Source organism: Macrobrachium rosenbergii, chromosome 59 (assembly GCF_040412425.1).
Source record: "Macrobrachium rosenbergii isolate ZJJX-2024 chromosome 59, ASM4041242v1, whole genome shotgun sequence".
NCBI classification, from domain to species: domain Eukaryota; kingdom Metazoa; phylum Arthropoda; class Malacostraca; order Decapoda; family Palaemonidae; genus Macrobrachium; species Macrobrachium rosenbergii.
In genome coordinates, this window is record NC_089799.1 from 24,309,614 (window position 1) to 24,324,533 (window position 14,920).

The 14,920-nt window shown below is 38.9% G+C and overlaps 1 protein-coding gene across 2 annotated transcripts in view; it reads left to right on the plus strand.

The window, feature by feature from the left end:
• The window catches only part of Hmgcr (HMG coenzyme A reductase), a 110,066-nt gene that overhangs the window by 37,234 nt on the left and 57,912 nt on the right, over positions 1–14,920 (plus strand). For both annotated transcript variants that reach the window (XM_067102161.1, XM_067102162.1), the window contains exon 2: positions 12,773–12,927. In XM_067102161.1, coding sequence (XP_066958262.1) covers positions 12,773–12,927 — 155 coding nt within the window. The remainder of the gene's footprint in view (positions 1–12,772; positions 12,928–14,920) is intronic.

A 14,920-nucleotide genomic window follows, 5' to 3' on the forward strand; every position in this document is an offset into this window, starting at 1 on the left:
AGGTTACTTACGCTCCCCAGATTTCACGTCGCAGAGTTTAGCATCATTGAGAAGACGTTTGCTGTCAAATTTCCCCGCAAGCGGTTCTTCGTTCTGACGGGCTTCAGCTGTTGCGCCGTTGCGGCAGACATGTCTTTGAAGATTCTCTCTCTCTCTCTCTCTCTCTCTCTCTCTCTCTCTCTCTCTCTCTCTCTCTCTCAGGCTAGGAAGAATTGTTAAGTATGGCTGTGGTCTTGAGTCTGTATGTTTGCTCTGGTATTCAGCTACTTAACTCTCTCTCTCTCTCTCTCTCTCTCTCTCTCTCTCTCTCTCTCTCTCTCTCTCTCTCAGCCTAGGATTCTTAAGTATGTTTGCGTTCTTGAGCCATTATATCTGTTCTAGTATGCAGCTATTTTGCTCTCTCTCTCTCTCTCTCTCTCTCTCTCTCTCTCTCTCTCAGCATTGAATGATAAACATATGAAAGTTGCATGTTTCCTATAAACTGTTTCGCAGAGGATTTGAAACAATGAAAGAAAGCTAAGATATTTGAAAATACTCATTTTTTTTCCTTAGTCTTATACTGTAACTTGTAACGGAAAATGCACAGACGTACTTTCAACTCGCCCAGATTCTGGAAGATCTTAATGGCTGGCAATGAGTCAGCACGTGAAGGAAGACACACAGTTTTGAAACTGAAAATAAAAAAAAAAGAAAAACTTCCTCCATGGTGCGTAATTCTCAGAACGTAAGTGAATTTCCTGGCCGGATGACTTGACAAAGCGTCATCTTCAATACGAGAATTACAGGAATAGGTTCACTACAGTCACAAGTGGTAAAAGGCTTTGTTTATTTGATTTTCGTTTGAAACAGTGTGTTTATTTACGTTGCTGAGGGCAGTGTGTTGGCTTTTAAATGATTTTGTTTGGATAGTAACTTAGGGATAAAGGTGTTGGTGTTTTCTGGAAAAAAAATGAGATCCAATTAGTTTATTTATTTTAACTATATTTGATATAGACCTTATTGGCTGCTAATATTAGGCTGTTTTTGATACCCATCAAAAACAGTATTAAGTAAAGTGGTTCAAAGGTCACTGGTATCACATGAACATATTTTCACATTTTCTCCTCACTGAAAAATTTTTATTCTAGATGAAATGTACACACAATTGTGAATTGGCAATGGAAATTATTGGAAATATCTTGCTCCAGTAAAAATGAGTATCAAATTCAATCTAGTGGCTTGTCTGTCTATCTGTTGTAGTAGTTAATCTTTGTCTTGTCTGTTCTAGTAGCTAATCTGTCTTTCTTGTCTGTTCTAGTAGCTGGGCTGTGTCTGTCTGTCTGTCTGTCTGTTCTAGAAGCCAACCTGTCTGTCTGTCTGTCAGCTCATCTGTCTCCCTGTCTGTCTGTTCTAAGCTAGTTTGTCTGTCTGTGAAGAAAGCTTCAGCGCAGCCTTTGGTCCTTGGACTCCCCAGGCAATGAAAGCCACTGCTTTAGTTTTTTCCACCTGTTGGTATGCTCCTGTCGTACCTGAATGGGGAGGGTGTGATTTTGTGGGTCATCTCTGAACTCTTCTTGTCCGCTTGGTTTTTCTGTGGTGCATTTTGTCTCGACAGGAAGAGGTACCTGTAATGGAACTGATAGGCACTGTGAAAGAATATTACGTTATCTATTTGTTTAAAGTATGTATTGAGTATATATTGATCAACTTTTATTACGATTAATTCGGGTCTGTGTTTTGGAAATTCCACAAACTTGTCAAGCTGGTCTACATGGGTCTGTTCTGATATTTCAAGAGGCATAGGCTAATAGATTTTAAAAATTTTGTCTTAATATATTTTGGATGTTCTTTTAATGAAGCTTCTCTTATATTAGAACACAGAAGCTTAGTAATCATAGATTTGAAATTGATAGAGAGACTATTTGCATCTTAGGAAACCAAGTAACACCAGACAAGCTAGCACATGATGCACCACAATCATTGTGTGAAGAAGCACATTAATTTAATCGTGTCATTTCGCCACTTATGTCCGTCGCGTGCCGGGAAGACAGGAGCCTCTGCATGAAAGCATTTCGTAAATGCTTTCTGCTTATTATAACTGCATGACTCATCTTTGGCTCTCGTAAGGGGTCATCTCCCTCCCCCGGCTCTTTTACTCTTTTACCCTTTTACCAGGAGAAACGCGATAACTTCGGCCGTCTGCTGATATGTTATCACCTGCTCGTGTAGGGCAGAGGATGTAAAGCTGATCTAATGCTATGTTTGATGGGGTCTCTTAGCGATAAGAAAGGGTCTGCCTAGGAGACCATCACTGTGCTTGATCTTGGGGACTGGTGGCATTTTAATTCGCATAATTTACTACCCCGTTCGGTGAATAGTTGGGGATAGAGGTTGCTAATTATATAATATACATATATATATATATATATATATATATATATATATATATATATATATATATATATATATTATGTATATATGTGTATATAAATACATACATATATATACATATATATATATATGATATACAGTATATATATATATATATATATATATATATATATATATATATATATATATATATATATATATATATATATATATATATATATATATATACAGTACATATATATATATATATATATGTGTGTGTGTGTGCGTGTGTGTTGTATACCTTTCAATGCATAGTGTTAATGTCAAGTGCTTTCCCCAGATTAGTAATAAAATATTACCATTATTTTGTCAATGTCAACGTCTTTGCAATGTTGAGGTGCTACCGTGTCACAGTGCCGAGAACCAGAGGTTGTTCATTCTCTATGCTGACAAACTGGGCTGTTAATCATTCCTACCAGTTTTAGAGGAGCTCTTCTGTTTCTTATTAGATATACTACGACGCTTTGCATTAATTTTTTCCTGACTTATTTTTTTAGGCATGCAGGTCCCTTTCTTCTATGTAAAGTAATGTTTTGTATTCATCGTAATTTAGTCTAGTTATTTTTGTTATTTGCATTGGTTATTCTGCTCTGTGTCAGATTTGATTGATAATCCATGGATTTTTATTTTGCTTGCTGATGAATGTATGTGTGTGCGTGTGATATAGATGTACCTATATATGGTTGTGTATGTATGTGTATGTGTATCATAACCTTGTTATGATTATTGATATACAAACATTTATATGTAAGCAAAATATGAAGCCATGGCTTCCTCAGTAATCTCCTGCAGGATAGAATAACCATTACAAAGCTATATATATATATATATATATATATATATATATATATATATATATATATATATATATATATATATATATATATATATATATTCATACACATACATACATTCACACACAATACATGATTGTGCATACATAAGAAATGCGGAATCTACCAGGGCGTTACCTTCCTAATCGCGATTCAGCGCCAGGCGCGTACTGTAGACGTGTCCCTTGTTGCTAATTGGCCCCCGAGTCTCCGGGTCCTAAGAATTGTAACCCAAATTAGTGACAAGCTGCCGATTTCACGGGCGAATGATCTTGGTGGGGTCGAGCCGCTCTGGAGAGGAGGAACAACCATCTGCTGGTTGTTCTTCTTCTTTTTCTCATTTTTAGGTGTTTGTCCTACCATTAGACTTTATTCTTCTTTTGTTTTCATGGTTCTGTATTCGTCTGTTATTGTCGTTTTTATTCGTGGTTAGGTTAACTTTTGCTGTTAATTTTTTTTATCGGTGTCTTTTATTTTAGTTTGATTTTTATTGCCGACATACTATTGTTTTTATCTACCTTTGTTTGCAGTACTTATCTTATCGTTATTTTTGGTCTTCTTAGATAATGTTAGCTTTGTTCATCGTTTTTTTCTTTCTCAGTGTTTATTCCCTTTGTGCTCGTAATTTTTGTTCATATTTACATTTTTCCATATTTAACGTCGTATTTCTTTTCTCATTGTTCATGTGTTATCGTATTCCTCTTTTTATCGCCATTTATCATAGTCTGAAATCCTTTCTTAATCTTCAAAGATCATCATACCTAGTACTATCATTTACTAACCCATTTATATTTTTGTAATTATTTACAGTCTGAAAGCGTACCATGAATTTTTTTCTTTAATTCTCACCAAAATGTCGTCACACTTCTTTCCTTCTGCCACCACGTCGTGTCATTTTTGCCTCATCTCCCCAGAAAACGTTCACTTGCTTCCGTATTGATGAGACCCTCTTGCACACCACGAGACGTGCGTTGCGCTTTATGTGATTCATGTGATTCTTATGGTTCTCGTGATTACCCGAGGGCGCAGATGGCTCGGTTCACCTGTCGCTAGATTTCTAGCGAGTCTCATCTCGGCGCTGTTCTGGTCTGGCCACGCGAACATTATTTACTGTAGCACATTGCGGTCTTTGGCTGTGAGCTGTGAGAGAAAGTAGCATCCAAGAAGACGGAACGTGATGGTAATTTTGTAATTATTATGATTATTATTATTAGACCAAGTTCTGCTCGTGTGTGGCAGCGTTCCACAGTACAGACTATCCTCCAGAATAATTAGTAGACAAAGTTATACTGACTCTACTGGCAGTTTTCCACCGTACGGAATGTGCTCGTGGGTGGCAGTGTTCCATAGTAAGGAGTAACGTCCATAGTAATTAGTAGAGCGAGTTCTAATCACCCTGCTGGCAATGTTCCACCGTACGGAATGTGTTCTTGTGTGGCAGTGTTCCACAGTACAGACTGTCCTCCAGTGTAAAAGGTAGAGAAGTTCTACTGACCCCAATGGGAATATTCCGCCGTACAAAATGTGCTCGTGTGTGGCAGTGTTCCACAGTAGAGAGTGTCCTCCTGTGTCAAAAGATAATTAACTTGAGAGATAGGGGTTGGAAGAACGGCAACATATTAAAGTGTCATATTAAAGAAAGTATGTGGTCTAAAGAATTATATTTCAGATGTCTTCCAACAGTTGCAGTAACTTTATTTTTAACCGTCTTGCTAAATAGGGTGAAATCCTTAGCTGTCTTACGTGGATGGCCTCGGTATATTTTTATGAATTATTTATATCTGAACTGTCTTTCCATGCTCGTTATTTGGATTTGCCAGTCTTCCAGGAGAGCAGTTATTGCAGCACATTTTTGGATTCCCCATTATTCTCGAAGCTACAGTAGTTATTGAATTCTTAGTCTTCTCACAGCACAGTTTTTGGATTCCCCAGTATTCTTGAAGTTATTGAATTCTGTCTTTATACAGCACATTTTTGGATTCCCTAATCCTTTCAAAGCTAGTTATTCGATTCTTAGTCTTCTCACAACACATTTTTAGATTCCCCAGTCTTCTTGAAGCCAGTTATTGAATTATTAGTCTTCTCACAACACATTTTTGGATTCCCCAGTATTCTCGAAGCCAGTTATTCTATTCTTAGCCTTCTCACAGCACATTTTTGGATTCCCCAGTATTCTCGAAGATAGTTATTGAATTCGTAGCCTGCTCACAGCACATTTTTGAATTCCCTGTCTTCTCGAAACTAGCTATTAATTTCTTAGTCGTTTCACGGCCCATTTTTGGATTCTCCAGTATCTTCGAAGCTAGTTATTGAAATCCTACGCTTCTCACAGCACAGGTTTGGATTCCCTAGTATTCTCGAAGCTATTCATTCGGTTTAGTCTTCTCACAGCGCATTTTGGATTCCCCAGTATTCTCGAAGTTATTTATTGGATTCTTACGCTTCTCACAGCACACTTTTGGATTCCTCAGTATCTTCGAAGCTAGTTATTGAAGTTTTACTCTTCTCACAGCACATTTTTGGATTCACTAGTATTCTCGAAGCTAGCTATTGGATTCTTACGCTTCTCACAACGCACTTTTGGATTCCCCAGTATCTTCGAAGCTAGTTATTGAAACCCTATACTTCTCACAACACATTTTTTGGATTCCTCAGTATTCTCAAAGCTAGTTACTGAATTCTTAATCGTCTCTCGTTTGGATTTCACAGACTTCCGAAAAATAGTGATTGGATTCCCACTCTCCTCACAATCGAACTTAATATTTATATGTCTTTCCACCTATCATTATTTTTTTTTTATCACCCACGTCTTTATTCATTTCTTCTCGGATTTCTCTTGCCCCGTATGTTAAGGTCGAAAGGTTTCGTGGTAATTGGGTGTCAAGGGTGTGGTGGGTTGCACCTTTCGGGGAATAGTCCGTGACTTCTGGTTTTTGGTGGTTTTCAGTGTTTTCACTTGAATTTATTTATTTATTTTATATTTATTCATTTATTTACGTTTATTTGTTTACTTATATATTTATTTATATTTTTTATATTTATTCATTTATTTACATTTATTTGTTTATTTATATTTAGTTACATTTATTTGTTTTTATATTTGTATTTATTTATATTTGTTTGGAATTCCCGGGTCACGATGCTAGAGGCATTTAATAAGAAAATAAAATATTTGGAATCATTCATATGCTGTAACCCCCCACCCCCTTTCCATCCACCCTGCCACCAATGTTGTCTTTTCCTTTCAGGCATGAGCTACAGATAACTGCAGTAGGTTGCCGGTTCCGTCGGCCTTCGCATAAAGAAATACTATTTAAAGTGTTTCATAATTCAGATATTTTAGCAGTAATTACACGTTCCTATTTTTTTTTATGTTTTTTGTATTAAACGAAGAACGTATTTCTTACGTCATTGTCCATGAAGAGTATTTTTCTCACGTTTAAAAAAAAAAAATAAATTGAAATTCAGAGTGCCTGCAAATAAAGTATATTGCAATGCACGTTGGTCTCTCAAAGAACAAACGTAGACACTCACCGCCGCTGTTGCAAGCGTCTGTGCTTTGCGCTGCAAGGTATGGAAAGCATGAATTTGTCTACGTCACTTTGGGACGCGTTCCAACAGGAACCACGGGAATTCATGGCACCATTGTTGGTGCTTGACTGTCATGAGGTGACGTAGGTGCATCCGGCATAGAAAGACTGAGCCAGTGTGACGTGTTATTTTATTTATTCTTGTAAGGTATGAAAGGTACGAGTGCTCTTGCAATCTGTATCTATATTAGGTGAAGTTGCTTTGATATTCTGGCATTGATCGTGTTTTTCTTTTTATATATTTTTTCTTAGTTTATTGGAGCAAATTTTAACGGTGTTTTAAGCGTTCTATTTGTAATTTACTGCATTTTGTTCATGCACGTGAGAGATATTCATATATGACTGTGATTTTTAGAGGTTTCTCAAAAAATCCTGTGGTTAATTTATTATATTAATTAAAACCATTAGAAGCAGAAAACTAATTAGTATTTTTTGTAGCCCTAAAAATTTTAACTGCTTTATAAAACTGTAGGTATGTTTACAGTAGATAGTGAGGGCGATTCCTGGAAAACAGCTTGAGTTCATTCTATTAATTTAACATCAGTCACAGCACTTAAAAGGACTGAACGACTATTACAGAAATGTCCATAATACTGTTTTCCTCTTTTATTTAATTTTTTACATTAACAAGTTTGATTATGAGAAATCCCTAGCAAGCCCAGTTGCTGATGATTCTGCTAAGGTATTACAACACCACATACAATGAATGAGCACCACACAAATTCCCCGACCATCCCTGACCAACTAACAATAGCAGGGCGACCCACCTTAACCAAATTGCCTTCAGGTACTCGAAGGGCAAGAAAAAAGTTAAGTATACCTTAGTTTAACCAGACCACTGAGCTGATTAACAGCTCTCCTAGGGCTGGCCCGAAGGATTAGACTTATTTTACGTGGCTAATTACCAATTGGTTACTTAGCAACGGGACCTACAGCTTATTGTGGAATCCGAACCACATTATAACGAGAAATGAATTTCTATCACCAGAAATAAATTCCTCTAACTCTTCATCAGCCGGCCGGGGAATTGAACTCCAGCCCATCGAGTGACAGTCCGCAGCTCTACCGACTCACCCAACGAAGAGCTAGGGCAAGAAAAAACGAGTAAAAAATGCGCCGAAGTTTCTTCGGAGCAATCTAGATTTCTGTACAGCCGCTACACCGTATAATCAAGGCCACCGAAAATAGATTTATCTTTCGGTGGTCTCGGTATAATGCTGTATGAGCCGCGGCCCAAGAAACTTTAACCACGGCTCACTGGTGGCCTATCTTATATCGTTGCCAGAGACACGATTATGGCTAACTTTAACCTTAAATGAAATAAAAACTACTGAGGCTAGAGGGCTGCAATTTGGTATGTTTGATGATTGGATGATCAACACACCAATTTGCAGCCCTCCAGCCTCAGTAGTTTTTAAGATCTGAGGACGGACAAGAAAAGTGTGGACAGAAAAAGCGAGGACAGAAAAAAGTGCGGACGGACAGACAAAGCCGGCACAATAGTTTTCTTTTACAAAAAAAAAAAAAAAAAGTCCACGGGACCGCCCATCTCCCAGCGAAGAGATCTCCCTTCGAAGTGATTATCGTTATTAACATAATAATGCGATGCTTGCAGGAAGGTGCCCTTTGTGCTTTTCTTCTTTCTGAGAACTCGGCGCCCTCGGTTTTCCCTTCTCGAAAGGGCACTTTCACTTTTGGTGGGCATGGGGTGCGGAGGTCATTCGTCCGGGCTCCTTTCTCTCCTTTTTTTTTACTTTTCCTTTCTCAGAAAAGTTTTTGTTTTTTTTATTTGTAGCTGCTGGTCTTATCTTGATGGATGTGTGATGTAATTTATTATTATTATTATTAAAAATACTTATAGTAGCATGAATTTTAAAATGGAGAAACAAACCCACAGTTAGCTGTATTTTTAAATATACTCGTATCGTACATAACTGTGGAGTTGTTTCTCCACTATTATTATTATTATTATATTATTATTATTATTATTATTATTATTATTATTATTATTATTATTATTATTATTTGTAGTAGTGTTAGTATCAGCTGGGCTGCTTCCTGTTCGATTTCTTAATTACAGTAGTAGGTCAATGAGGTATGTTTTCAATCACTTGAAAAGCGAATTGTGATATCTCTTCCCACCTTCCAAAGTCTTATTTCCTCTCTCTCTCTCTCTCTCTCCCTCCCCTTCACTTGCCTCATATTTCTGCCCTCCATCAACACCCGCCTTTAAAACCCTTTGCTTGTTCTCGGTAATCTGTTACCTACCGTCGCTGTTCAAGGCCAGTTCCCGGGAGGGTGAGGTGATCTTCAATTGACCCTTCGAAGGTCGGGTCCTCCTCCTCCTCCTCCTCCTCCTCCTCCTCCTCCTCCTCCTCCTCCTCCTCCTCCTCCTCCTCCTCCTCCTCTTTATTATTATTATTATTATTATTATTATTATTATTATTATTATTATTATTATCGGAGCTCGAGGATCATTTTAAAATTCTTGCTTCTTGTTCTTCTTCTTCTTCTTCTTCTTCTTCTTCTTCTTCTTCTTCTTCTTCTTCTTCTTCTTCTTATTATTATTATTATTATTATTATTATTATTATTATCGGAGCTCGAGGATCATTTTAAAATTCTTGCTTCTTCTTCTTCTTCTTCTTCTTCTTCTTCTTCTTCTTCTTCTTCTTCTTCTTCTTCTTCTTATTATTATTATTATTATTATTATTATTATTATTATTATTATTAAAAGACAAGAGATTTGAAAGAAAACATCGAATCACTGCAATTTTTATGGACACGATGCACATAGAAATGATGTACTGTGCAATATGCACTGTTTGCGCAATGTACGTACATGGCTTATATATTTTGATCCTTTCCACACATATTTGTATACATAAACATATATTACAATCATCACTACAAAGAAAGGTGTTTTATAAAATTGATATTGCTGCGGTTTTAGTGGCGTAAGTAGCAGTAGGCATAATAGGATCAGTAGGATTAGTAATAGGATTTTGAGCCTAAGGTAAATTAGGAACAATAGTAGGATTTTGGGGTCTGCTATGCCGCAAACCTTTGTATAATAATAATGATTTTTTCCTCTCTCTCTCTCTCTCTCTCTCTCTCTCTCTCTCTCTCTCTCTCTCTCTCTCTCTCTCTCTGTTTTGTGAAAGTGGCGCGGATCGTGCTTGCTTGCACCAAAGCAAGCTTAGCCACGCTACTGGATCGCGTGGCGAGTTTGTGCTTGGTCAGGCACACACGCGCTCTGAATTCCTTCAAGATGCAATCCGGGCGTAGTTTGGAAATTCGTGACTGTCGATGTCTCTTTTGAGAGTGTGTGGTTCTTCTTTTTTTATGGGGGTGGGGTGGGGGGGAGGTTGGTTCCGTCTGTTTGTGTCTGTGTCGTTGTTTTTCTTTTTATCTGCGTATTAAATATTCTTTTTGTTTTGTGTGTATATCTGCTCGCTCTGAGCTGCTGTTGTCACTGTTAAGAGCAATCACTTGCGTAACAGCAATGAGAAAAAAGATGCGTAATCTTTTGCACAGTTTGTAATCTTTGCTCATGCTTATTGCATTGCTGTCTTCGTAATCTTTAATATTTTTTGTCCTTTCTACCGTTCTCTTGTTCATTATCTCAGTGAGTCCCAGTTCGTAGTGGTATTTACTGTTTTATATACACTGTTGTATCAAAGTATCAAATGTTATTAGTGTATTCTTCTATAGGCAGATTTCGTTTGTTGTTGTTAGATTAAGGTAGCTTGGTGCCAGCACGGGGATTTATTCCTTTGAGGCAACTTGTATAACATAGTAATGCAGATGCAATGTTGAACATTGCTCAGAATATAGCAACATAATCAGCTACCCCATAAAAGTATGAGAGGAATTATCAACAGGAATCGCCAACAGCACACAATTCCTCGTTACATATCCCGCGTCATTCGTCTTTTAATCTTTCTTGTTCTTTATGCCTCTCGTCCCAACATCTGCGAAAACATCTGCTTTACCCCAAGGTATCTGCGGGTCACCTTGATCCTCATTCCTTCAGGGGATTTTGAATCATGCTTGAATTATGCACCTTTCTGGGCAATTATCCTCTCCCGTTCTGTCTAAAGACCTCCGTCATCACTCATCACTTGTTCTTACTAGGCTTGTGTGCTGTGTTGTTTCGCTATTGTTTCAGTGTCATGACATCCGTCTCTCTGGCCTTTAACGTGTAGACCTACTAACAGTTGTTCTCATCTATAATAATACTGTAGCATTCCCCTGGATCTGTTTCTTAAATGAGAACCAAAGACAGAAATAAAATACAGAAAAAGTTTAAAAACTTGTAACTGACCGCAGTAAATCAATTATTCAGCTTCTACTGCATCCCAGGGGACAAATACGTGTTTTTATTTTATTCCTTCGTGGTAATCTCGCCACCATAGTACAGGGACTGAGCATTTGGGCAATTCGGCGAAGCCTGTTGCTTTAATTTCCGGTAACCTTGTAAACAGTCAGATTGTTTTGAGTGGCCACATAGGAAGCGGCTAAACCACATTAAGGGGTCCTTACCTTGGTCCTTCTCCGAAAGATCGCCATCCCTCGACCAGGCAGGCGGTACCTTCCCTTGCATCATGGTGCATTTTCGCCTTACAACCACTCCCCGGGGCTGTGTTTCTAGGTAATGTGCTCTCTGCCCACATGGTAGTAGCCATCCATAGGCAGATCAGGTTTATAAATAATAATAATAATAAAGTCCGCAGTACTATGTATGTGTGCTGGTATATTCAGGAGCTTTCGCCAGCTTGATCAGTTGGCCTCTTCAGCCTGATGCTTCAAGCTGAAGAGGCCAACTGATCAAGTTAGCGAAAGCGTCCTGTATATAGCAATGTACATACACACTACTGCGGACTTCATTTCTCCATTTAAAATCACCAGAAAGTAATAATAATAATAATAATAATAATAATAATAATAATAATATCCGGGCAGAAGACCCTCTTTCAAACAAACTTGATGCCGTTGAGTTTAATACTGCAGTTTCTCAATCTCTCAAATGAGTTTCTTTGTAGCAGCAGGTAAATTATGTAACCGCTGTCTGAAGTTCATTTGTTCCAGGGCTACACTTATGCCTTATTTATAACAGCTGTCTAAAGTTCATTTATTCCAGGGGTACAATTATGCCATATTTATACCCGCAAGCGGGCCTACAGAAATTTCAGTCCATTTTTGGGTGTCTGTCGAAAATGGGGAGCTGGCTGCTACGAAGAAACTCATTCGAGAGACTGGGACGCTGCAATAATAAACTTAGCGGCATCCAGACGGCCATTCTTTTTAATAATAATAATAATAATAATAATAATAATAATAATGGTAATGGTGAAGAAATCCACAGTGGTGTAAATGTAATTACATATTCAAAATGTATATGCAAACGAGAGCTTTGAGAGCTTTCGAGAACCTGCTCGATTCTCGAGAGCTCTCGTTTGTATATATTCTAATATAAATTTGCATTAACACCACTGTGGATTTCTTCACCATTTTAGTGACTCATGCTATTATGGGATTTTTATGAATAATAATAATAATAATAATAATAATAATAATAATAATAATAATAATAATAATAATTATAATTATAATAATCAACATAGTTTATGAAATGAAGGCAACTGATCCCTTATTTCTGTATGGGAAGGCAGAGTTTTTATATTTTCTGTCATTTGCTATTGATCCTAGCATTTCCTTGTTATTTCTGCAGTTACTGTTCATCATTATACTTATGCCACTTTCAGGGAGACCATATGCTGCTAAATTGAGCCTTTTTATTGCGTCTTCGATACTAATATCGTGTCGTATGTAGGCCTATTTCTACCGAGTCTTGTGATTTTGCAGGTTGGGCCTATATGTTGTGGCTTGGTCGGTACTGAGCTCAGGTTTAATGTGTTTCTTCGTATTTTTTCTAGGCGGGGGCGGCATGTGGGGACGGGCGTTCTGGTCTCACGGCAAGATGTGCGCCGCCCATCCCTGGGAAGTCATTTTCTCCGTCATCACCACAACAGTCGCCATGATCTCCTTCGCCGACTGGTACAAGAACCCTTCGCTACCTCGCACCCCTCAGGTAAGTGAGTTGATCCCATAGGACTAGGCCTTAGTTCCTATGCAAGGAATGCTTAGCGTAGTCGTCGCGTCTCTCTCTCTCTCTCTCTCTCTGCAAGGAATTCTTAGCGTATCTCTCTCTCTCTCTCTCTCTCTCTCTCTCTCTCTCTCTCTCTCTCTCTCTCTAAGTTGAAATGTACCTCAGAGCTTCTTGTACATTGCCAAAGTTTTGCCTGTCCAGCATAGAGTTAATCCCATAGGACTAGGGCTTAGCTTTCATGCAAGCAATGCTAAACTCTCTCTCTCTCTCTCTCTCTCTCTCTCTCTCTCTCTCTCTCTCTCTCTCTCTCTCTCTCTCTCTCTCTCTCTCTGGAGTTGAAATGTACCTCAGAGCTTCTTATACCTTACCAAAAGTGCGCATGCCTAATGTGAGTTGATCCCAAAGGACTGGGTCTTAGCTCCTATACAAGGAATGCTTGGAGTAGTCGCCGCGTCTCTCTCTCTCTCTCTCTCTCTCTCTCTCTCTCTCTCTCTCTCTCTCTCTCAGTGGAAATGTACCATAGAGCTTCGTACACCTTGCCAAACCTTGCTTGTCCACGTAGAATTGATCCCTTAGGACTAGGTCTTAGTTCTCATGTAAGGAACGCTTAGCGTAGTTTCTCTCTCTCTCTCTCTCTCTCTCTCTCTCTCTCTCTCTCTCTCTCAAGTGAACCACAAAGCTTATTACACCTTACCAAACCCTGTTTGCCAAACATGTGAGCTGATCCCACAGGAGTAGGTCTTAGCTCTCATGGAAGTAATGGTGAGCTCTCTCTCTCTCTCTCTCTCTCTCTCTCTCTCTCTCTCTCTCTCTCTCTCTCTCTCTCTCTCTCTCAAGTTAAAATGTACCACAGAGCTTCTTACACCTTACTAAAGTTTGTCTAACGAAGAATTGATCACTTAAGACAAGCTCTCATGTAAGGAATGCGTAGCATAGTTCTCTCTCTCTCTCTCTCTCTCTCTCTCTCTCTCTCTCTCTCTCTCTCTCTCTCAAGTGAACCACAAAGCTTATTACACCTTACCAAACCCTGCTTGCCAAACATGTGAGCTGATCCCACAGGAGTAGGTCTTAGCTCTCATGGAAGTAATGGTGAGCTCTCTCTCTCTCTCTCTCTCTCTCTCTCTCTCTCTCTCTCTCTCTCTCTCTCTCTCTCTCTCTCTCTGAAGTTAAAATGTACCACAGAGCTTCTTACACCTTACTAAAGTTTGTCTAACGAAGAATTGATCACTTAAGACAAGCTCTCATGTAAGGAATGCGTAGCATAGTTCTCTCTCTCTCTCTCTCTCTCTCTCTCTCTCTCTCTCTCTCTCTCTCTCTCTCTCAGAGGCTGAAATGTACCTCAGAACTTCTTATACATACCTAAGCTTTGCCTGTCTAACGCAGAGTTGATCCCGTAGGAATGCTTGGCGTAGTCGCCGCGTCTCTCTCTCTCTCTCTCTCTCTCTCTCTCTCTCTCTCTCTCTCTCTCTCTCTCTCTCTCTCAAGTTGAAATGTACCCCAGAGCTCCCCATACCCAGCCTAAGCACGCTTGTCCAACTCATTGTATAAGGTGTATCTTTCTGCGCATACATTCTCCTGCTTTGGGTCCTCGGACAATAAAGGGGTCTTTTCTTGTGACAGGTGCCATTATGTTTGCTTGTGCTTAACGTCTATGAACGTGTTCTCTGCAGAGCATTCCTCTCTCTCTCTCTCTCTCTCTCTCTCTCTCTCTCTCTCTCTCTCTCTCTCTCCAATATTTTGCTCTCGCTGTCTTGCTTGTACCTGAAGGAAATCCCATTTGTATTCTTACGTGGGCACGGGCGGTTGGATGACTCCCCGAAGGCTAAGTAGTTTTTATACCCCGCCTGTCTGTGGGTCAGTGAAGCAGTTAACGTTCCTTACTGTGTGGATGCGTTCGTCTCTTTCAGGAAATGAAAGAGATGCGGAGTTTTCTGGTTGAGCACGGTCACAGACGGAACTTTAATTTCTCAATTAT